At 33.3% G+C, this 25,931-nt stretch overlaps 3 protein-coding genes across 3 annotated transcripts; 1 reads left to right on the forward strand and 2 right to left on the reverse strand.

Moving 5' to 3' along the window:
* Positions 1-5,896: 5,896 nt before the first annotated feature.
* On the forward strand, positions 5,897-7,965 carry LOC105196236 (uncharacterized histidine-rich protein DDB_G0274557). The gene is made up of 4 exons (XM_011162051.2): positions 5,897-6,063; positions 6,780-6,838; positions 7,084-7,380; positions 7,742-7,965. The coding sequence occupies exons 1-3, from the start codon at positions 6,043-6,045 to the stop codon at positions 7,343-7,345; spliced, it is 342 nt and encodes a 113-aa protein (XP_011160353.1). The 5' UTR covers positions 5,897-6,042; the 3' UTR covers positions 7,346-7,380; positions 7,742-7,965.
* Positions 7,966-8,209: 244 nt separating this feature from the next.
* LOC105196245 (histidine-rich glycoprotein) lies at positions 8,210-9,974 on the reverse strand. Its single transcript, XM_011162061.3, has 3 exons — positions 9,868-9,974; positions 8,614-8,687; positions 8,210-8,486 (listed from the first exon to the last, which is right to left on the reverse strand). Exons 1-3 carry the CDS (start codon positions 9,886-9,888, stop codon positions 8,363-8,365), a joined length of 219 nt encoding a protein of 72 aa, XP_011160363.1. The 5' UTR covers positions 9,889-9,974; the 3' UTR covers positions 8,210-8,362.
* An 8,102-nt stretch (positions 9,975-18,076) lies between these two features.
* On the reverse strand, positions 18,077-25,041 carry LOC120358435 (glycine-rich cell wall structural protein-like). Its single transcript, XM_039452752.1, has 5 exons — positions 24,950-25,041; positions 23,750-23,811; positions 23,081-23,334; positions 20,777-21,734; positions 18,077-19,616 (listed from the first exon to the last, which is right to left on the reverse strand). Exons 1-5 carry the CDS (start codon positions 24,965-24,967, stop codon positions 19,448-19,450), a joined length of 1,461 nt encoding a protein of 486 aa, XP_039308686.1. The 5' UTR covers positions 24,968-25,041; the 3' UTR covers positions 18,077-19,447.
* Between the last annotated feature and the right edge of the window lie 890 nt (positions 25,042-25,931).

The following is a 25,931-nucleotide window of genomic DNA, read 5'->3' on the forward strand; positions in this document are numbered from 1 at the left end:
CAACGTGAGTCGAATTAGATCGCGCGTCTCGAAACATAATGACGCATCACGCGGCACGCAGCTCGCTGTCTGCTCGCTCGAGTCTGTCGGCCGCGGTTGTGTGAATGACAAAGCGATCGTGTAAACATAAACGATACGACGCGCGCGGTAAACAATGATCGCCGAGCATTGTTTTGGGTTATGCGTAGTCAATTCATTACCGTGCGCTTGAGATATATGAGATAATCTTGCGTCGGATATTTTACTTCACACGTGCCGCCGCGCGCGTTTCAAATTGGTTTCGATAAACGTGTATGCAGCACCTTCCGTAAGTTTGGAGACACTTGTGATTTTCTCGCATCTTTACGAAAAGTTGAATACCTGAAAAAAAAAAAAAACAGAATTATAGTTAATATATTTAAGGCTTACTTTGAAATATTAAAATGATAAACTAAATGGGTTACAGAGAAAAAAAATTAGTATCAGTTTAACAATTCGTTGTTTCATATATGTTTCATATATAAACAAGAATATAAAATCTTGAAAGAATTTATAATCTAAATAAACATAACTTGCTTGCGTAAAGAAAAAAATTTTCTTATTTCAAATTTAGAAACAAAATTCAAACGCAGATTTAAACATAAATTTAAAGTCCTTTACTCTTTAAAATGTGTAATTGAAAATTTCCATGATTTAAATAAATAAGTTAAAGAGAGCTTCTTTAACTTATTTATTTAAATCGTAGAATTTTTATATTTGAATCATAGAATTTTTACGCAATTTTAAAGAGTAAAAGACTGCAAATCTACGTTTAAATCTGTATTTGAACTTGGTTTTTATATTTGGTTTCTAAATTATATAAATTAAAAATTGATGTTTTTTGCAATATACTTTTGTTTTACTTTGAAGCGATGCAGTTTGATGAAACATCATCGAACAAACTAATATAAAAGTATTTTAAAGTTGGACTTCAAAGTTTTAAAATGCTTTATGGAAGAAATACGATTATTTTTAACAATGATATTTATTTTTTTAATGTAAAAACTCATTTTTATAACATGTTTTTTTTTTAACTTTAGAACTAAAAGATTTACGAACAAAAAGAGAAAGCATGTTCGTTATTCTATAAAATTCTGAACTCGCACAAATCTTTTAAACATGTACAGATAGCTGTCATGCGATTGTTTGCTTGCAAAATATATACAGAATTTTAAACTTATAGATAGTACTGTATGTAATACTCGTGACACTCTTTGCCAATTTCTGATAGCAAATTGTTTATTTGTGTTTGTTTTTTTTTGTTCATTTCTTCTACATTTGTTTTTTCCAGATAATAAATACGATTTTAGATGAATACTTTTGATCAAAAATTGTTGATTTGTGTGCAACAGATATAAAGAAAAATGTTAAGAAAGGGTCGAAAAAAATGGAAGTGAAAGAAATAAGTTTTTGTTAGAATTTAACTTCCTGGATACGATAGAGCTGTAGAAAGTCCATGGTATTTGAGAAAGTTTGAAAATTGAGCAAGAATATGTATTTATGGAAATTTGATTTTATGGAGCTGTCACAAAATGTGGGAGAGAAGTGATGGAGAGGGACGGAAAGGTACGTTTTATGTGTGTGTAAGAGAAGGTTTAAGCAATTGTGTGGAGGAAGGATTTGGGTAGATTACATAAGATCAAATGAAAATAAACTACCACAAAAATGTATCCAATGAAACGGATGTCTATACGTGGAAGAAAGGGATATGTGTATGTCTAGAAGGAAAGAAGAGAGAAAGAGTAGGTAAAAAATCAACCTTTTTTTTAACATCCTCCTTTGCTAACGATTATCGAATGCTAACTAATTGTTTACAATTTGGAGACTACTGTAATCAGAATATTTTGATATTAAAATTCACGTTTGACTTGAATCTTCAAAATACACGATAAAAATATTATGCAATAATTCTCTTTCTATTATGAAACACTCACATAAAAATATAAACGTGCATGTTACGAAGATATAAATATTAATTTATTAAGAGGGGAAGATCATGTAATCGGCTGATTTTCATAAATTTTTTTGCGGAACAAGACTTTTAATGAACTGTCCATAACTTTTCTCACATATCTTTTATAATTCGTAGATATAGAAAAAAAATTTTTAAACTAAATTAGTTCAAATATGGCGGTGTAATAACGCTCGCTTTCCAAGTCCTGGTTATCGAGGGGGTCAAATCGGCGTACAATATAACTCAAAAAATATTCGATCAATATAGCTGAGACGGTGCATGTTTATTTTTCACTAAATTCTCCACCGGAAGTACCTATAAAACTTGCAAGAATAACTATCCAAACTATTTTTTTTCACATGATAAAAATAAAAATTTTATGCAAAAATTCGACATTTTTTTCAAAACTGCGTACAATTTTTATTTTAGTACTTTTTATTGTCGGATTTAGGTACTTCCGGTGTGCAATTTTATCAAAGAGACAGATTCGTTCAATTTTTTATTTCAAAATGAGATAAAAAAATACTGCATTGTACCCCATTTGACTTCCTCGAAAACTATAACTTGAAGAACAAGCGTCATTACGTCGCCATATTTGAACTAATTTGGTTTAACAAAATTTTTTCTACAAATTATAAGAAATGTGTGAGAAAAGTTATGGACAATTCATTAAAAGTCTTGTGCCACAATAAAATTAGCTTTTTTCGGTCGATTACATAACCTTCCTCTTTTAAAGTAAATTATTTTGAAAAAATCAAAATTTAATAAAGTAAAGTAAAATGTTATGCATCCATAAAATTATAGCTTTTCCTCTTCGAGATATTCCAAGTATTATATTTTCAATTTTGAGACTATTGTATTCATAATATTTTGATATTAAAATTCACTTTCAACTTGAATTTTCAAAATACACGATAAAAATATTATGCTATAATTATGAAATTATACACTCACACAAAAATATAAATGTGCATCTTACAAAGATGTAAATATTAATTTATTAAAGCGAATTTTGAAAGACAATTATTTAAAAAAGATCAAAAAATCAAAATTTAACAAAGTAAATGTTTTGCATCCATAAAATTACGGCGTTTCCTCTTCGAGGTATTCCAAGTATTATGTCATGAATGATCCTTATAAGACTATGTCATGTTCTTCGAAGCATATTACGCATTGCCGGTCAAGACGTACAAAGAACTCGTATTAACGCGCGCACGTAGCGAGGTAAAACTCGCTCGGCGTGAACGCATTTACGAATGCCCCTTACGCAATCGGCGGGATACCGGATACATATTGGTCGGATTTCGTCGAATAATCGCCCTTTTTTTCATTTACACTTCTTTTTCTCCGCTCTTTCTTCTCTTCGATCGCGCGACCACTTGCCCCGTATCGAGATAGATATGTGTGTAAGAGGGTTACGAAACACTTTCTCCCCGTATGATGGATATTTTAAGTATGCAGCTTGCACCACTTCCTGTTACACTGGTGGGTCTGCCGATTGAAAGAAAAAAAAAAAAAAGAAAGGAAAAGAGGACATAATTGCAACGGAGCGTGTAATATGTACGCGGTCTCGATCGTTACCTTGGTCTTAACACTGAATCGTTTGTTTGGAGAGCTTCGTAATCGGTCTCAGTGCAGGAGAACCGGCGAGGTAATCTCATATGCAACAAATGTACGATATACGAGTAGGATACGATACGGGCAACCATGCGTCTCAAAAAAAAATCAACGCAAGCCGCACTTACTGTCGTTCAAGATATTACGGTCTACAATTTCGAAATTATATCTTTTACTCAATCGCCCAATTGAAGCCAATATCCTTTCCGCGTGATCCTTGGGATTTACTTACGGAAGGAAATTATTGTTTTATACATATATAGGGAAATCCGGCACAGCGTGCAATTATGCGTTCCAAGTACCATTCATGTACGCGTTAGATTAACCGCGATCGCGATCGCGCTCGTACGTGTTCGTGTTTTCGTCTGTGAACTTTCGCTAATCTAATATCCGGTTATGTATATATATCTGAGATTAGAGGTGACCAATTACGACGTGAACTAACTTCCTGTGAAATTCCACACGCACATTTGGGAAGTCGTCCATTACATCACTCGTGAGTAGGGCGATTATGTATGTACACGTTCGCGACACCGTGTAACTCGTAAATAATGAATTCGCATTTCGTATAACTTTGACCTTTCACGGGATTGATTTAGACTCAGGTTTCTCTCCGAAACCAGAAGCTGTTTTCAGCGACGCAATGCCACGAGTGAAATCAGTACAATTTATTAGTGCAAAACGAGGACTTTCCGCGTTCGTGCACATTACGTGAAAATATTTCTACAGGATAATCAACGGCAAATGCATCTTTGATGCGATAAATCTCCATCTATTGTGCGTTAGTTAAAGAAAAAGTAAAGGAAAAAGGGCACCCAATGGAAATATTCTGAAGACCAATTTGTTTCGCCTCACGTGACGTAACTTGAGATTTCCAGACGTTTTAACAACGTAACTTCGCATAATTTGTTAGGTTGTAAGATAACGATAGAATTATGTTTTCGGGTTTCAGTGGGCACCTCTCACTTTATTTACTCTCGCGGAAGCATTTCTTCAGATACACATGTGTATCCTTGTTACATCACAGTAATTAATTCAAAATCGTTAATCGAAAACGATAAGGATTAAATAATAAAATAATAATATTATATAATGTAAAATTTTATAAAATATTAATTAGAAATATTACAATAAATTTTGTTAAAATAAAATATCTTCATTCAATAAATGTGATTGGAATTTCACTGTGCATCATCATACTGAGAAAAAAATTGGTTGAAAAACTAAAACAATTAGTTCAATACATTCAATTGAATATTGAATTGATTTAATTAATTTTTTATTAAAAACTGTTAATAGTTGACATGACTGAACTATATCCTTGTACTATAAATAAATAATTGTTAAATCCATCCAAGATTTAATTTAACGTACACGAAAGAAAAATTTTTTTAAATGAAAGAAATACATTTAAAAAAATTAAAATATTATATCTTGATGCAAGATTTTATTTAGTTTGAAAGTAAATAGACATTATCTTGTAATAATTTTGTACAATTTTTACATTTAAATAATAATTTTACAAATAAGCTAATAATATTATTAAATTTGATTAAATTTTCTTAGAGTAAAAAATCTGATCTTGAATACAAAAACAGTTTAACAGTAAATATTTCCAAACTGCGAGAAAAAATTACTTGATCATTATTTCTTTATTTTATTTACATGAATATTTCAATTAAGAAATTTTTAACTTGACTACAAATTAGCTATTATTTACCTAATGAGTAAATAATTTTTTGTGTCAAGTAAAATTTTTTATGTTACGAGATTTTTTTTCTCTCGGTGAATTAGACTAAATATTTTAGTTCTCAACAAATTTCTTTCCTGAGTGACAGATTAAAAGATAAAGTTTTCACACGTGACGTTCGACAGGAGATCATTTAGCGATACATTTCTCGAAATAATCCGATAGTTTTATCATAGTGTTATCATAGACCGACGAGTCACAATCGCGCCGCACTTTTCCATAGAGATTATCTCGCCATCCCGAAGTTTTAAATCGATGGAAAAAAAGAAATTACTCGAATTACGTACAAATGCGGTCGTTATCGCGCGAAATCCGAGCGCGTAGTATACACTTGGACGCACGCATGCACGCCCGATCGCCGCGTTCCCGTATCACTCGGAGGCGCGGCTTACACACTACCGTACGCACATCAGAAAGTTACGCAGCTACGAAACGAACGTAACGCGGGCCTCGCGTTTCCTCGCTTTTACGTAACCCCCTGGGATCCCGAGCCGCACTTTGCTCTCCCACCCCATGCAATTTCACCGGGTGGTTTTGGCCATCGCCGGATCCGTTCTTTATAAGCGGACATCCCCGACGATCAAAACACAGAATCGTATCGCGGCACAGTTCGCAAACACAGCACAGCACGCACAGCCCGCCGTCGCCGTTGCGAATTTTCACCAAGTAAACGATCGATCGATTAAGACAGACAGAGTCGAAGATGCGCTCCCAAACCATCGCTGTGAGTGATTTTCTATAATTTACGTATTATTTTCATCGCATTCTCATAATTGTAACTTTCGAGGTTTCGTTGATTTTGTGATCGTCAGTGATTTTAACGATAAATAATTAAGTGTGTCACGCGCGTTAATTTTTTTGCAAAATGTGCGCGAATTTTGTGATTATTATTTATTTGTTATTAAAAATTAAATTGTTTTTTTTACATTAAGAAAAATCTCAAATTTTTTGTTTAAGTATTTTAAGTATTCAAAATGATTTTTAGGATGATTTGCAATGAAACTTTATATAAATCATCTTGAACATTTGAAGTATTTAAATTAAAAAATCCAAATTTTTTTCATTACTTCTTACTTCACTATTTCATTAATTATATTCTCTTAGAGCACGTCTACTTCTTATTGAAATCATTTTTTATCCAGATAGAAAATTGTCGCCAATTTTTTTCTACTATTTTCAAATGCAAAATAAAACAATCTGTAATTTTTTCATAATTTTCTTAATATTTTTGAGAATTATTGAGAAATTAATTTATTGACTGGAAGTCTTGAATGTCTAAATAAATGTTAAAATCGCCGCTGTTTGAATTAGAAGTCCGGTGCTCTTATATCGCCGCTGTGCAAGAGGCGAAAGAGTGAAACGTGGATTTAAAAAAACCGCCGTGCATTTAAATGACCTCTGTACTTTCGATATTACAAGCAACCACTTATCGTGTTGCAGTTGCTCGTGTTCGGAATAATGGCTGTGGCTTTGGCATCGCCGCTGCCGGGTCATCATCAGTAAGTATTAGCGCTTCGATAGTTACTTATATTTTATTTAATCACACTAAAAGTTTCACTAACATTATAATTTTTCATAATATTACATATTATTTTAATTATTTCTAATATAATAAATTTTATAATGTAATTATTATTTATACAATAACAATTTTTTTATATAATACTAAACAATTAAAATAATAGATAAATAAGAATAATTAAACAAGCGTGATATGACGGGAAACATTATTGTATGATTGCAGTGAGCATCATGTGATCCATGTGCCCTACAAGGTGCACACGATTCATCATCATCACACGAAAAAGATACACGTGCCGGTACACCACGTCGAAAAGGTTCCCGTTCCCGTTCCGATACCGGTTCACCATGTTGAAAAAGTAGCTGTCCCAGTACCTGTGCACCATGTTGAAAAAGTAGCTGTACCTGTTCCAGTTGTACATAAAGTTCCTGTCCCTGTTCATATACCTGTACATAAGGAGGAGTATTCTCATGGTTGGTTTTAAATGGAACGCTTTGTCTTCACCTGCAATTATATTAGGTTTGTACCGTTGAACATTTAATTACTATATTAAAATTATATGATATAGAAGACATTTTAAATATATATTCAAATTCTTACGAGAATCTTAAATTCAATATTCTTAATGTATTCTTCTAAAAAAAGAGAGAAAAAAAGAGTTTTATATACTTTATGTGAGATAAATTTTTTTTCATTAAAATTGTAACTCCAGCATAAACATTTCACAAGTTAATAATATTTCCTAACATTTCATTTTTATTATATAATTACACGCAAAATTAATTTAGTATGTACTCAATAACTTGCGAACTGGATTTTCAGGTTATCGTGCAAAGTGTTCCAATAAGTAAAGGCTAATAAAATTCATTCTTCATTGCAGATCCATTGATAAAGTTTTCTTCGTGGAGTACAAAAGATGACGAAACCGATCAGTACAAAGTTACTGGAGCCACCAGTGCAGAATTTAAGGATGTAGCATAAGGACCAAATACTCTGTATGCACGCGTGTGTACTCAGAACGAAGATACTTGTACATACTTTTCATCACGTTACACTTATTTTTATTATTATTTTTATATAATAAACATTTGATAAAAAAAAATATCTCGAAGTAAGTTTATTCACTTCCTTCGTTTTTATTAAATTGTTACGGTTTCAAAAATTCTATATTTCTCGTATAAATATAATTAATTACTAACATATCACTTTTTATTAGATCGTGTATAAATTTTAATAAATCAGCCAAAATTCTATTACTTCTTTGAAAACATATTAAAATAAATAATAAATACTTACCTTCAGAAATTCGTAAAAGTTACGAGAAAATTATAGGATAAAGAAATAATCATTAATCTATAAATGTATTTTATTTTGCAATTAACAGCGTAAGTCACTAACAGACAAATTATCATCATCAGGTGTCATCAGATGATTTATAAGATTAAATAACTTCGTCGAGACAAGTTCTTTAATCACAAGAGAGTCGTGAGCCTGAAAATATTTACCAGCCGTCTTCTTCGTGTGTATGGTGCTCATGGTGTGATTTAACCGGTATGTAAATCTTCTTCACGTGTGTATGATGATGCTTGTGAATGTGATGCGGCACGTGAATGATGAAGTGAGTGCTAAAAGCAATTTTTAATTTTTTCTAAACGTTCTTACTGTATCGTAAAAACTATATGTGGTGAAAATAACGATAATTTAAAAAGAAAGATGATATAAACAGCAATAAATTAAAAAAGAAAAAGTTACTGTTCATGTTCACCACCGCCGGGATACGGCATCGCCGAGACTAAAGCCATTGTGACAGCCAACAAAAATAGAACCTAAAGCAGAAAAATCTTATATAAGATGCCAGAAGACAATTATTTTGAAGAGTTTAGAAATTATCCATTTGCTTTTTTACACATCAAAAATCAACATGCATACGCCTATGATTTAATCCTTAATCAAATCAGAGTAATAAGTCACAGATATTATCTTACATTGGTGAAAGTAAGTCTGTTAATCATATACACCGCGGTTTTATTGAGAAACTAGGAAATAAAATAAAAATATAATAACGATTGAACAGACGCGTTCTAAAATTGCAATCATTAAGCAAAATTATTTTGATAATATAAAAAGATGTCATCGGAAATGTTCGAGATAATTTTTATGTAGACACATATGTACGCGTAGAAACTGATGTGTCAATTTTTCCTGTTCTTTTTTTATTATGTTATCTTTTTATAAATGCTTAACAATTAGATCAGTTATGAGTCAATTAAATCTATTAAAAATATATTTTTTGCATTTCTCTACATCTTATAGGATACACCTTATTTTTATTATATTATTTTTTTAATTACTTTTCTTTCTTTTTTTATCATAGTTACTTAAAATATGAAAAAAAATTGATTAAAGTTAAATCTATCATTAAAAACTGATGCAAAAATAAAAGGCAACCGATAAAATTTATTACAAAATAATATGCAGCTTGATGCACGCCTAAGTAGTGAATTTGAATAATAAGGAAATAATAACAATATTCTCTTATGTGTATTTCAAATAAAGACTTATTAATTTGCGTATAAGAATTATTAAAAAACGTACGTATATTCTCATTTACATAAAACAATTTTTATTTGAAAAAACGTATATCTTTCAAATTGCATTTTCTCGAATATTTTATTGTTTTCTATTAAAACAAAAGAAATTTTAAATACAATATTTATAGAATTCTCAATAATAAAGATTAATTAAATTTTTACGATTTTTTGAAACTAATCAAATAGTTGATATTACACACACAACTTGCTACAGTTTGATTGTATGAGATGGATTTCAACTGTTTTTCTTAAGCAAAGTAATTACGATCGTTAACATTCATTAGCATCAAGAATAACTGAAAGAGCAAATTAAATTTGAAATCGTCACTTTATGAAGCATAATCAGCAAGTCAGTTTGCCTCGCACGATTAAACGAACAGAAACATCACATAACAGATTCACATTCAACACCCACGTGTATTCCAAGCTTGGTCATGTTCACTATGCGTAAATTGTGCACTTAGCTCTTCTAGGACTGGGTGGTGACTAAAATTCTCTTTCACAGCCAGTCTTATAAATGCAAACGTAATCAGTGAACCGTGGAACAACAGGGAACCTGTTTCCCTGAAAACAGTTCCTGGGTATACTACTTCACTTCACTTCAAATCACTCTCACTTGAATGGTTTTATACGAAATCTCACGTGCGCATTGTCGTAAACATAATTTTCGCGAGCTTTCTGTCACATAAATGTCGACATTCACGCTTCGATGACAGACCGGGAACATGGTCACCTCTGCGAATTAGCTCGAAAGTATCGAAATGCGCTCGAAAAAAGAAGCACAAACCCGGAAATTCATTGATGGAATTTCTCCTTCGAAGGGAAATCGACGCATTATTCTCCTCCAAATAATGAAAGTAGATGAGCTGCCTTTATTCCTCGTCAAATATCTCGGCAACAATATCAGGAAGCAGGAAAAATTAAAATAAGGATGAAAAGAATAATATGCTCATAAAGCAAAAATTGCTTGATGAGATAACTTCCCTTTTTTTTTACTTCCAAGTGAAATCGATTTACCGCAACAATTTAGTTGCACAAATTGCACGACTCCTCAAAAAAGCAAAGAATTCCGATTTTCTTGATACTCGTTTTATTTCTTATTCATTTTCTTATTCGTATTAGAAATATTCCTTTATTACACTCATTGACGCGGACTGTCATCACGGTTGAATAATCGATTCTCTAATCCACTTACATAAAATGTTATGAACAGAATCTCACATATGTAATCAATCAAACACATTACATTATAAACTTTTACGGAGCTTACGTAATCTGTCACAATTTTATAATCAATGTTTACTTTTTAATTTTTATTCATAAAATCTATTTGTAATATATAATAAGAATAATAACTTTTTAAGAAACAAATCTCTCCTGCCATTTGCTTGAATTACTTTTGAATTAATATGCAATTATGTAAGTCAGAAAATATGCAATTATGTAAGTCAGAAAATATTCCATCTTTTCATCCCCATTTTTATTTAGAGCAATATAGCAATAAAAAAAATTAACAAAATTTTAAACTTACTTCGAATCTTTTCTCCTGATTTCTGTTTAATAACTTTGTAATTATTTTTAATAAAGAAAACCTTTTGCAACTAGTGTGATTATGTCTTTATCTTTTGGATTAATGAGAGTGCGAGATATAAATTCGTTATGTATCGCGGCATATATACATATATACATATGGGTGAAATCGCGCCTCGTTTATAAAATGATTGGTTCTTTCACTTTTCGCTTACTTTCCATTTTAAACTAATCCAGCGTCAACGTACTATTATAATACCATAAAAGCAATTTTATTATGATGCACGTTAACAGATGTCGATGGTTAATGCACTGCGTTAAATTAGTGCTCATTAAGAAGTGAAAATTATCCGTGTGTATACATTTCTGAATAGAAGTATCCTTTTCTTCTTCTACAAAGAGCAAATAATATAACTATGAATAATATTCAATGACAGAAAAGATTATTTTAAAATAACTTTCTTTTTATATTAATCTTACACACCTAAAAAATTGTTAACGTATAGAAAAATGTATTCTTAAGAAACACGTTTTTTTTTTAATGGTAGAGAAAATATATTTAACGTTTAATTATTAAACCAAAATATAAAATTATGAAATAGATAGGGTATATGTAAAATTATACATAATTATATTGCCATGTAAATTTTCGTTAACATCAACGCGTTTAAGCCGAATAGGCGAACGTAGCGTTTAGCCAATAAAAATACAAGCAAATGCCTCAGATTGCATATACTTACCGAATTTAATTCATCTTATTGAAATTAAAGCTTAAATTGATTTATTTCATTTATTCTCTGAATTTTCTTGGTTTTGGTTTCAATAATGCAATTTAAAAAGAAAAAACCAAGAAAGTTAAATTTGCAATTATAGAAAGAAAAATTTTTAAAGGCGTAAAACCTAAATATACAAATATGTTTCTTTCTATCGTTAAATCCTAATTATACCTAAGTATACGTTCAAGAAATCTACCATGTACAAAATCACGTCACGTAAGTATAATGTTGCCTAGTATTTTCGCACTATGTTACATTAAGATATTAAGGGGAAATAAGAGGCTATAATTTATGTTTGAGCTAGCAATCACAAACTATCTTTGTCAGTCATTTCCTGCAAGGCTTTCCATGTCGTTTACCATGATAAATGACCATAATGGTATTATTATAATGGACGAGCATTAATATAAATATCAAGAATTAGTGAATTATAAAACTGCAAGTGAAAAAAATGCAAGTGAAAGCAAAATTATACTTCGCAAATGTAAATTACATCCGTCATTCTCAATTGAAGATAACGAATTAGAAATTAACAAAGCCACGAAACAAAGCGCAAAATATGTGATAATAATTGGTATGTATATTCATTGAAATTAATTCGCAATTATATGTATATTTATTAAAATTAGTCTTTTACGCACATCAAAACGTAAAAAAACGTAATTCGATGTAATCTTATTTTACAGTTAAATATTTCGTTGGTGACAAATTGATTATGAGCAATCCAAACAACACACGATATTCGGGTAAATAAAATTGGCACCCTTATCTCCGTTTTCTATCTGAAAAAGTGCATTGCATCGATACTCGAATTCAATAAAATCATGTAATATCAAAAATGCTGCAGCGCGCGCCTGTTTTGTCTAATGATACAAAATTGTAGTTCTGTTCTGGATTATTCACGAAAAGGAATATATGCTATTCAGACCTATTTGGATTTGACATAAATTTTTTCTTTTTTTTTCTTTTTTTCTCTTAATCAAAAAAATTTTTTATATCAAAAATTCTAGTACGTTAAAAGACATCAAATTAGCTATTCAAAAAAACTCTATATTTTCCCATAACGTTCATCAAAATACGGGCTAATAGATTAATATAACAAATTTCATTTTATGTACTGAAGTATATATTTCAGTTTAATAAATTGTTGGAGGAAAATTTTTCTAAGATTAAACATTGATATTAATCTATCGCTTTGACTATCTATTAGATACACTAAGAAAAATGTCCGAAGAACACCGATCAAATTATCCTGTTAAAAAATAACAAACGGATATTTCCAAATATTTAGATCGGAATGTGCAGAAATAAATGGATAATCTGTTTAAAAATAAGTGACTATCCGATAGATTATCCGTTTATTTCCGGATATATCGATCTAAATAATCAAAAGTATCCGTTTATTACTTTTTAACAGGATAAAGCCAAAAAATTGAAATTTTTCTCAGTGTAGTCAAAGACTTACCACATCCAGTTAAAATGAATCTCTATCAATATATTCAACAGAGATTCATTACTGGATTAAAATATATTTGTCGCTCACCGACACACGATGTGCAGCAGCGGAGTTTCCAACATCGACCTGTAAAACACAAATAAATATAATTCACATTATAGCATCTGCAGTAATAAATATTGCAAAAACAGATTAAGTTACATGCACCTTAAGTTTTTATTCATCCTTCCTTTTCAAGCACAAATTATTAATGAAATAACTGTATTTTTACGAAAATCACATGTAATATCATCCTAATTAATATTACATGTCACTTACTTAAGAATTCAGCAAAAGCGAATCTCGCTACAACTCTTAAAGTTTATGATTATGAATTGAGCAAGCTACAGGCATTACAATTGCAATAAACTATTCATTTGATCACTAGTTAATAGATTTGTATACTGACAGACAATGTGTAATACTAAAACTAGAGTCCAGAATGTAATTATTTCAGATCAGATGTGTGGAAGCAAACATTGTTCTAATTGTAAAAAGTGAGATCAAACAGGCAGAAAGGTAAGGGCACAAATCTGAAACTGTTAACTGTTAATGATAAAATAAAGAACTTATTACAATTGCAATGCCTTACTCAATTCATAATCATTGACCTTAAAGGTGTTAGCGAGATTCACTTTTCCTAAAATTTTAAGAAAATAACATGTAATATTAATTAAGATAATTGTGCGCTTACAATATCGTTTATTAGAGTAAAATTAAGTTGTATGATGCTTAGTTCAAACGGTATATTAATTTTATTAAATTTATCTTCATTACGTTTACGAGATAAGAGGGAGTGGCCACTTATACAAAGTACATATATCAATAAAAGAATGCACATACTCACCGAATTACTCCACGACGAAAGCCGTTTTTCGCTGACGATGTCTCGTTTTGCCGCTTTCGCATCGCACATTGACAACGACCGCACGATTGTTCACTACTTACGATACCGCACCCGCGACGCCGTCGGGGAAGTTACCGTCCCGGCAAACGACGAATCTCGAGCGCCAAGGGATCGCACGCGGCGTAACATAACCCTCTCAATCGGCTGATCGCAGCCGTTGCTAACATACAACACGCAATACGCGCAATACCGAACGATTATTATGTCAAAGGATCCGATATTTTATTCGGCATTCACGATAATGCGCGGGTAACAAATTACACACGAGCTCCAGCGAAATGTGATACGATCGCGACCGATCAGAAGCAACGAGGATTGCGAGGCAAGCCGAGAATCGAGTAACGTTACACGAGCACGAGACGACGAGACAGCAACAAGACGCGAGCGACAAACTCGTAACGCTTTACAAATGAGATATGATATGTATACGATCCCGGTACTCACGCTGCTACTACACTCGACACACCCGACGTTGTATCCGCACAGAACTTCAACACGAGGAACACGAAAGAATCACCAGGAAGCACGGAGCGTCCACCGGTCACCGATACAAGCGGGTAGAGGACAGAGAAACATGGCAGCGACTCTCTACGACCGTCGTCGGCGCTGCGCAGTCACTACGCCATCTACGAACGTTGCCGAGCGGCGGCGGACGTGACCGAGTACGGCGAGTACCGGAGCGGCCGTTCGAGGCGCTCGGGCGCGTCCGCCGCCGCTCGGCAACGTTCGTAGATGGCGTAGTGACTGCGCAGCACCGACGACGGCCGTAGAGAGTCGCTGCCACCGCCATGTTTCTCTGTCCTCTACCCGCTTGTATCGGTGACCGGCGGACGCTCCGTGCTTCCTGGTGATTCTTTCGTGTTCCTCGTGTTGAAGTTCTGTGCGGATCATGCGGATACAACGTCGGGTGTGTCGAGTGTAGTAGCAACGTGAGTACCGGGATCGTATACATATCGTATCTCATTCGTAAAGCGTTACGAGTTTGTCGCTCGCGTCTTGTTGCTGTCTCGTGCTCGTGTAACGTTACTTGATTCTCGGCTTGCCTCGCAATCCTCGTTGCTTCTGATCGGCCGCGATCGTATCACATTTCGCTGGAGCTCGTGTGTAATTTGTTACCCGCGCATTATCATGAATGCCGAATAAAATATCGGACCGTTCGACATAATAATCGTTCGGTATTGCGCGTATTGCGTGTTGTATGTTAGCAATGGCTGCGATCAGCCGATTGAGAGGGTTATGTTACGCCGCGTGCGATCCCTTGGCGCTCGAGATTCGTCGTTTGCCGGGACGGTAACTTCCCCGACGGCGTCGCGGGTGCGGTATCGTAAGTAGTGAACAATCGTGCGGTCGTTGTCAATGTGCGATGCGAAAGCGGCAAAACGAGACATCGTCAGCGAAAAACGGCTTTCGTCGTGGAGTAATTCGGTGAGTATGTGCATTCTTTTATTGATATATGTACTTTGTATAAGTGGCCACTCCCTCTTATCTCGTAAACGTAATGAAGATAAATTTAATAAAATTAATATACCGTTTGAACTAAGCATCATACAACTTAATTTTACTCTAATAAACGATATTGTAAGCGCACAATTATCTTGATTAATATTACATGTTATTTTCTTAAAATTTTAGGAAAAGTGAATCTCTCTCGCTAACACCTTTAAGGTCAATGATTATGAATTGAGTAAGGCATTGCAATTGTAATAAGTTCTTTATTTCATCATTAACAGTTAACAGTTTCATATTTGTGCCCTTACCTTTCTGCCTGTTTAATCTCACTTTTTACAATTAGAACAATGTTTGCTTCCACACATCTGATCTGAAATAATTACATTCTGGACTCTAGTTTTAGTATTACACATTGTCTGTCAGTATACAAATCTGTTAACTAATGATAAAATGAATAGCTTATTGCAATTGTAATGCCTGTAGCTTGTCCAATTCATAATCATGAACCTTAAGAGTTGTAGCGAGATTCGCTTTTCTTGAAATCTTAAGTAAATGACATGTAATATTAATTACGCGTGATTTTTCTAAAAATACAGTTATTTCATTAATAATTTGTGCTTTAAAAGGAAGGATGAATAAAAACTCAAGGTGCATGTAACTTAATCAGTTTTTACAATTGTCATTATTATGGACGCTACTATAATGTAAATTATATTTATTTGTGTTTTACAGGTCGATGTTGAAAACTCCACTGCTGCGCATCGTGTGTTGGTGAGTGACAGATATATTTTAATCTAGTAATAAATCTCTGCTGAATATTGATAGAGATCCACTGCTCTAGATAATGATAAAGATCCATTTAAAATGGATGCACTACTCTATATTAATATGAATATTTAATCTTAGAAAGAATTTTCATCCAATAATTTATTGCACATAAATATATACTTCAGTGATATTTACTGTAATATTTATTGACACAGAATATCGAAGTAAAGGAAAGCCTTAACATATTGTTCATTTTATATTAGTTTCATATTCTTGTATTATATTAGATTGGTCAATTATCTTGCGCAATTTTTAGAAATAGATAAGAACACTTTTTATTTAAAAAAAAACAATGGGGATGAAATTATTTTTGGGGGTGAAATTATAAAGCTGTTTGAAAGATGATAAAAGAATACTCTGTAACAATAATCAATATTTGGTTAAATATTCATATTATATTTTATAATACAAATATTTGATTTGTTTATAAATTATGTAAATTAATAATAATTTATTTATAAAATAACGAAATATTGTTTTTGACAAAGAAATGTATTATTTTTTTTTACATGTCTTTTATGTGGGTAAATTTTTAGTTTAGGAAAAACGTTAATAGTTAAAATTAAAAATTGACTTATTTAAAATTATCTAAATTAAAAATTAATCAACTTTTTAAACTTTGTTACTTAACTTTTAATTTTTTATCTAATTACAAATTACAAATACGCTTTTCTAAATAATATGTACATTTTAAGGTGATTGCTATCTTATATCATGAATAAACAACTGAATAAACGTGAATTGAAAGTTAAAAGTAAATATCCACAAAATATAATATGCGAATGAGTACATTTTTATTAAGATTTGACAAGGCATTTAGTAGACACGTTTCTAGATATTCTCTACCAGTGAGGGGGGATATCTAGGAGTGGTCCTAAAAAAATAATGATAATCTTTGTATTAGATAAATCTTCTAAATCTTCTTAGAGGATTTTATTCTTATATATTTGGCCTCTCTCTCTCTCTCTCTCTCTCTCAAGAAAAATTCATTGAAATTAAGATGAAAATAGTTTACACTCTATATTCAAATGTATAATTTTAAGTATGTAAAACATATAGTCATTTTTTACACATATTTATACGTGTAATTTTTGTACTTTTTTTACACATATGTCCATTTCCATTAATGCAGAATAATTTTGATTTTGGTTTAACTAACTTTTTATCTTTGTCTAGTTCTAAGAATTAGTTCTAAGAAGAAGATAAAAAGTAAGTTAAACTTGAGATCAAAGTTAATCTACATTGCTGAAAATGGACATTAGACGTATAATTTAATATTGATACACGTCTAAGGGTGTAAAATTATACGTCTAAACGTGTAAAAAATACAAAAATATTTCATGATTAGAATTATATTTGATATAACAGCGAGATAAGTCCCAGACAACACAGCATTATAAAAATATTGCAAAATATTATTGCAATGTTTTTACAATGTTGTGCTGTATAATAATGTTAATTTTTGCAAAAAAGAAAGTTATTTTTTCCCAAAGATTTTATAAACAGATAATTTTTTTTTTTTTAAGAAACCAAAAATTTTATTTCTATTATTCGTATATGTGTGAAAATATACGCTCATTATATATTAATAAATTGATTTAATTTTATTAATACTAAAAAGAAATAGTATCATACAATATATTAAAAACGTACAAAAACTTTATTGAAACGATAATCATAATACAATGCTCTATTTACAAGTATATTATATGTACAAAAACATTATATAATATTTGCTTTGATCGCAAAAATTGTGTATAATCTCTAAAGTGCTGGTGAGCAAGGCACGTGGAGATTTAAATTGAGGTGCGTGCCGGGTTTAACAATGAGGTATAAAAATATTAAAAAAATATGTATTAAAAATCACGAATTATTACAATATACGCTCAACAGCTTTTATCACAAAGCAGTTAAAGTGTCTTAGAATCCGCTTTAACGATCACTTGAATTTAAATTGTTAATATATATTCCCAATTTTTGTTGTACCTATTTCTGTAAAGTTTCAATAATAGATTCCATAATTTGAATTATAATAAGAAATTTAAATGCATTATATATGTATGTAAGTAATAATCGTGATTTATCGCAAATAACTTCGAGTATTCAAATAATATTTACACAGAATATTCATTTCTGTAATGATTTTTTGTTATAATATTAATCTGTCGAAAGAATCAGTCTAGTTAAGTCGACGTTCATTTAATCGATATTTGACTGTATTTATACTGCATACAATCGAAAAAATAGTCTAGTGTAGTTTTCACAGCGTCACAAATGTATTTGTTGAGTCGAGTCCATGTCTATTTTATAATATATAATAGTCCACAGAGAGACAGTAACTTATTTCGTAGATTAAGTTTTTACTGACTGGCTAGATATTTAAAGAAACTTTAATGAACTTGAAAATGAATATAAAATCACGCATAAAATATCAACACAAAGTTACAACTATGACTGAATAAGACTATTCTTTAATTAATTGTGTTTTCATACATATTGATCTATATTCTCTTATTATTTAAAGAAACTATTTTTGATGAGACTATATTGATAAGATTGCAACATTGTCCCATGACTTTGTATAAATTTCAGTTACGTATGTACATGTCAGTTGCGTTTGTCGTCATCACGTTTTTATTTGTCGCATAACAATGTACTGTAAAGTCATTAGAATAGTCTCGTTCGATGTATTCGCGTTGGCATCGTTATCTGTCCGAAATTTCTAATAAAAATTAAAAAGCCCGCGAACAAAAAAATATCTAAATTTTATACACAATATCAACTGTGGTACACAAAGAAAGTAAAAAGACATTAAATTCTCTCTCGTATACTATCTCGTATATCACACAATCAAACAATAGCACACAATTAAAGTGGCAGCATTACGACTTCTATTGAAGATTATTCAAAATTTATATCGCTCAATCGAAAATATATTAATTAAAGTTATACCAATATGCAGCTACAAATGTCTGCAATGCCCAACATATAGGTCACAGTGCGAGCACTCTTATTTCTTTTTTTTATGATAACCGGAGAAGCCACCACCCCCGTGGCCTCCACCGTAACCGCCGCCGCCGCCGCCACCACCACCACCGTAACCGCCGCCACCGCCACCGCCGTGGCCACTTGAATAGGAATCGAAGCCGCCTCCAGAACTGTAACTGCTTCCACCGCCACTGAAAAATATATATTAATATAAATATTGTTTTATTTACCGTGTACGATAATTGAAATTTTTTCTTTACTTTCTGGTTCTAAGAGTTATCACTTTTTTTGATCCATTAATAAGAGAAGGTGGATAGGTGGCAAGATACCTAGGGGTGTACGAGTACCCGAAATCGAATCGAAATCCGAAATCGAATCGAAATCCCGAAATTTTGTAAATTTTGAGTACTCGGATTTAATCTATCTATCTTGATCTATCTCAGTCAAGCAGCGATCAGAGATCTAGATACTTTACACACTGATGTGAATAAAAATTACTAGATTTTAATAATTATTTGTGTGAATGTTGCCTCAATTAAATTTTTCCCGAATGTAAATAATTTATTTAGTATAAAAAGAGATCACTAATTTAATTTATCATTTTTTATTGAGTAAATGCTTATGTACTGTAAGTAAATATTTTATTGGCAGTATTCAAATTTAGTAATTCAATATAAACGAAATGCTTTACAGGTCATAGCAGCTAGATTTTACTGCTGATATTTATTATGTGATTTGATATAACTTTTTATGTTCACGAAACTGCGTGTTGAATAAATGATCGGTTTTAAGACACAATTCTAAGTTGAACAAGTAGTAATATCACTGATCAGCACTAAGATGTAGCTATAATTAATAAGGCATTTTGTTTATATTGAATTTTTAAATTTGAATACTGCCAATGAAATATTTATTTACAATACATAAGTATTTACTCAATAAAAAATTAGTGGTTTCTTCTTGTACTAAATAAATATATACGAGTATTTACATTCGGGAAAAACTTTATTGGGGTAATATTCAAACAAATATTCAAACAATGATTAAAATGTAGTAATTTTTTTCTCACATCAGTGTATAAAGTATCTAGATCTCTGACTGCTGCTTGACCCGACTTTAGATAGTACTTAAAATTTATAAAATTTCGGGATTTCGTCTCGATTTCTGATCCCGATTCGATTTCACTGTCCGTATACCCCTAATCATTTGATATCCAAAGAATATGCAAGAAGTAAAGATGATTTATTGATTACGAAAATCTAACTTTTTTTCATCATTAAACCTTAACTAAACTATCTTGCTTCACTTTTCCCTTATTAGTATAATCGGTTTAGTGCAATTTGATATTTACCTTGTACCAAAATCAGATAAACCGTTGCCATAACCGCTGGAGCCAATATGGTGATCATCGCCACCACCGCCTCCAAAATCGTCATGTCCCCCTCCTCCAAATCCACCGCCGTGACCACCTCCCCCGCCGCCTCCATAGCCACCTCCACCACCGCCTCCGTGTCCTCCGTGGTCAATGATTATACCACCTCCACCTCCATGTCCGCCGCCAAAACCGCCGCCGTATCCACCTCCTCCTCCTCCTCCAAATCCTCCGCCGTGGCCACCTCCTCCTCCAAATCCTCCGCCGTGGCCACCTCCATAACCGCCGCCGCCACCGCCACCTCCACCGTGATCATGTTCTATGATGATTCCGCCGCCTCCGCCACCTCCGTGACCACCTCCAAAGCCGCCGCCGCCACCATATCCACCTCCTCCAAAACCTCCGCCGTGACCACCCCCAAAGCCACCTCCCCCGCCGCCTCCATGTCCTCCGTGATCAATGATTATACCGCTTCCACCTCCGTGTCCTCCGCCAAAACCGCCGCCGTATCCTCCTCCTCCCCCTCCTCCAAATCCCCCGCCGTGACCACCTCCATAACCGCCGCCGCCGCCACCGCCACCGCCACCATGGTCATCATGTATGATGATACCGCCACCACCTCCTCCCCCTCCTCCAAATCCCCCGCCGTGACCACCTCCATAACCGCCGCCGCCGCCACCGCCACCGCCACCATGGTCATCATGTATGATGATACCGCCACCACCTCCTCCCCCTCCTCCAAATCCCCCGCCGTGACCACCTCCATAACCGCCGCCACCGCCACCGCCACCGTGATCATCGTGTATGATGATACCGCCACCTCCTCCTCCTCCAAATCCTCCTCCGTGGCCACCGCCAAAACCGCCACCACCTCCACCGTAGCCTCCTCCGTGACCACCGCCACCGCCACCGCCATGATCTATGATGACATCTCCACCTAAAGTGTTTTTTTTTTTTTTTTTTTTTATTATTATACACTTCCTGTGAAATATTTCGGTGAGGGAAGGCTCTGTGATCTTGACCTTGACATATGTTGTCAAGGGCATGGCCTTGAGTAACCTCTAACAAGTTTTAGTTGTCGCTCACCCGTTAAAAAGTTATAATCATAAAAAGTTTGTGAAAATTAAAATGGGCTTTTGACTATCCACACAGAATGAAGCTTATCTTACAAGTTATTAGTACTGTTCCGCATGGGTTTGCGACTTTTCACGCGAAGCAAGATCCACCCCATTTGCCCCGCTCCCCTGCCTCGGGAGCGAAACGAGGTCTACGAGGTACTGTTCCACATGGGTTTGCCCTCGTAGCAAACAGTAGGCGAACCCATGTAGAAAGTCACAAACCCATGTGGACCAGTATGTACATCTGTAGACGTCGTTTTACTCTTAGACAAAGGAGCAGGGGGGAGGATGTGGATAGTCAAAAGCTCATTTTAATTTTCATATAAACTTTTTATGATTATAACTTTTTACGAAGGACGAGCGACGGCTAAAACTTGTTGGTACTCAGAAGCATGCTCTTGACATATGTCAAGGTAAAAGTCATTGTGGCCTCCTCTTTATCGGCATATTTATCAATTTTCTTATTAGTTAAATGTGACATAGGAAAGAGAAATACAAAGAGAAAAAAAAAGAAAAACTAGTTTTTATGTAAACAAGACGAATCTAGAGTGAGTTTGTTCAGGTTTAGAATTATATTCATAATTAGCTACGCGTTTATGAGACAATACCGTAAAGAATAATGAGTGAAAGTAACGAGTATGTGAAATATTCTCACAAAAATCTATATACATGTGTTTTCCAATACAAAGATAACATCAAAACATTCTTGCCTCTTCTTCATACATGTAGTCTTTATGTCATGAAATTAATGAATTAACTAGCACGACTATTTAATTCAAAGGGCTTTAATAACATTATTATGCAAGATATACTTTTTCGATACCACAACTATGAATGGGCTAATAAGAGTAACCGCAGTTGTTGGTGCATAGAAAATAACAATTTTATTGTTACAAGTTGAATAATTCGTGTAATTTAAGTAGAATGAATGTGGCTGGCTTTTGACAATTTGTGGGCTCCTCTGTAGTCGGAAATTAATCTTCCTATAAAAATTGTTTGTGGGTCCTAACCGATGGATTGCCCAGCCAGGGAGCATCTTATAAAAGCAAACTTATGTAACTGCACTCTTTAAGTTAATAAAATTGTTATTTTCTACGCACAAACAACCGCGGTTACTTTTATTAGCCCATTAATAGTTAATTGACTATTTTGAATATAATCTCACCTCCATCATGATGACCGCCACCTCCAAAACCTCCCCCGAAGCCACCTCCTCCTCCGTGACCTCCTCCGAAACCACCGCCTCCTCCATAACCACCTCCATGACCCCCTCCGAAACCTCCGCCAGGACCGGAGACAGCTATGTGATGATCATCTCCGCCACCTCCATAACCCCCTCCTCCACCTCCACCTCCATAACCGCCTCCGCCATGATCGTCATGGTGGTGTTGCTCCGGCAAATGTATCCTTATATGCACACTGAAATATAAAAAGTATGTTTAAAATGAGGAACGATGCTGTTTCTAATTAACATTTCTCTTAAGGTGTCGGTAATTACGAATATGAAGAATATTATTCTCATTTTTTTTCACTCATTTAAGTACGAATTAACTGTATCCTAACTATTATACAGTTAATTATACACGGACATAAATTAATTACCCATATAAGTTAGTAATGAGCGTTTAAGTAGGCTAATATAAAATTGATATACATTTGGAACATTATACTTTTTTTATACTGTTTCTCGTTAAACGTTATTTTGCCATGACAAAGAAAGAGTATTATTTTATTTTATTTTTTTATTTGAAAGCTAAATTTTAACAAAACATTACGTGCATTTTAGCTATTATGGCGACAATTTTAGAAATATTTTTATATGATTGGAACTCACTGCTCATGTCCGAAGGTTGCGAAGCCTACTGATAGAATATTTGCAAGAATGAAGGCCTTTATCTGCAATTAAATAAAGCTCCTTAATAATCGATCAATTTTTAAATTTTATATGTATGAATCGAATAGATATAATGTTAAACGTATGGGGATTAATTTATAACTTGAAAAAATTTATTTTATTTTTTGTTTTCCACATTATTTAGAGAATTTTTTATGAATATCCTTGTATTACAAAAATTGAAAAAATTACATGTGTAAAGATAAAAACCCAGAGGAACGGTGTACCACAGAACAAGAGTGGAACCAATCACAAGCGTTCCACAGTTTTCGAAACAGTTTCCAAAAACTGTGGAACACTTGTGATTGATTTCGCTCTCGTTCCGCAGTACGCTATTCTGCTGTACGGATTTTTACCCTAATTTTTATATGTCTCCAAACCTTCGATAGTTTTACAGATATCGATATTTGCGCAAATAGAATAAAAAATCTGTAAAAATATCTGTATTATACAAAGGGAAGAGAACAAATTGTTTGCAAACAACTTTAACAAAATTATAACTTGCTACTCAATTTACTATTTATAACTAAACAGATTTTTTATTATAACAGTAAAAAAAAGACAAGATTGAAATTAGTAAAATCTACTATAAATCTGTTATAATAAAAAGTTTGTGATTAATAAATTGAAAGAAAGTGATAAAGTTTTAAAAAAGGGCAAAATTAACTAATTCCTAATTGCTTAATAAAAATTGTACAATTAATCAAACTTTCTTTACAAACAATAATAACAAAAATGCATACAAATATTTTTTTGTGGAAAACTTTAAATTATATTTTTAATTGATTTTGGTAGAAAATTATTTTTACTGCAGCAAACAAAAATTCGCTGTGCTATAAAAGCAAATAATTTTCTGAATTATAATTACTAATATAAATTTTACAATTTTAAGGTGTTTAATTAATATAACACAGAAAATTGCTTTCCCATATATTGTTGCTCTGTATTTGGTGAGCCAAGGAGATTTATAATTGATTACAACTTCTTTTCTCTGTATTGACGAAACTCATTCGCGCAATCTGGATAAGATAGAATCCACTGAACGAAGACCACTTTCAGGCATTGACTGCACGCAAAGTCTCTAACCCTGTATCAATTTCTTAACGAAACGACGGTTTTCGTCCGTTTTGAATTTCTTACAATGTGCTTGAGTTCCATTCTTGTATCCAGGACGCGGCCGGCCGCCGAACCTTTCCTGTCTCCTATCCCACGCACAGCTCACCACGGCGATCCGGTATACACTGTCATATATTTGCAGCCGCGGTCTTACCTGTATATATACCAGACGGGAGGAAATACCGGAAGAGCCGAGTGGGGATGAAATAAAGATCGCGGTATCACGGAGGTACTCTCGGAAGAGCACTCGAAAAGAAACCGAACGTGCGATGACGTATGAAACTGGTGAGTATACTCTTCACCGCATACCCGGTGAGGAGTACACATACCCCGCCAGATGATGTTCACTACATGTAAGCGCGTAATGCGTTTCTGTGCGCAAGAACGCCGATGACCCATACAGGTCCTAGAGAAATTCGCGTTTGAGCTTTCTCGATCTTACCGACGTATATATATATCGATATTTACGATGATTGATTGATAGCCGCCAGCCATGTTTTTGGTAATATGTGCAGTACAGTGTCTTGAAGCAGATTCTACGGTCGATGCGCTTCACGGTGTTGTATAAAATTGTAGAAATCAGGAAAAAGAGAAAACCGGAAGATACAGTTTTTTTTTCTAATAAAAAAAGTCGAGAAATTAAGAAAAAGAGAAAACCAGAAGATACTGGTTTTTTGATTGTCCTAATAATCTTCTCATTACTGGCTGACCTTATTTCCACGCAAGCGAACAAAAAATTTGTAAGATCAACTGCATCAGTTAAAGACACTGCGAATGCTCTTTTTCTCGTATTAAGAATTCGATCGTTGCAGTTGGTAATGCACGAAAAAAGTATTGTAATTGCAAATCGATTTGAATGATTAATGGATTTTCGCACTGTATGTAAGCAGACATAGATAAACGCAAGTATCAATATCTAGTCTATTACTACTGTCGGTACACTTTCCCCGATTTCCAGAATAAAATGAGCTAGAAAATAGAAAATTATCTACGTTTATCTCTTTTG

This window comes from Solenopsis invicta, chromosome 8 (assembly GCF_016802725.1).
Source record: "Solenopsis invicta isolate M01_SB chromosome 8, UNIL_Sinv_3.0, whole genome shotgun sequence".
Classification (NCBI taxonomy): Eukaryota; Metazoa; Arthropoda; class Insecta; order Hymenoptera; family Formicidae; genus Solenopsis; species Solenopsis invicta.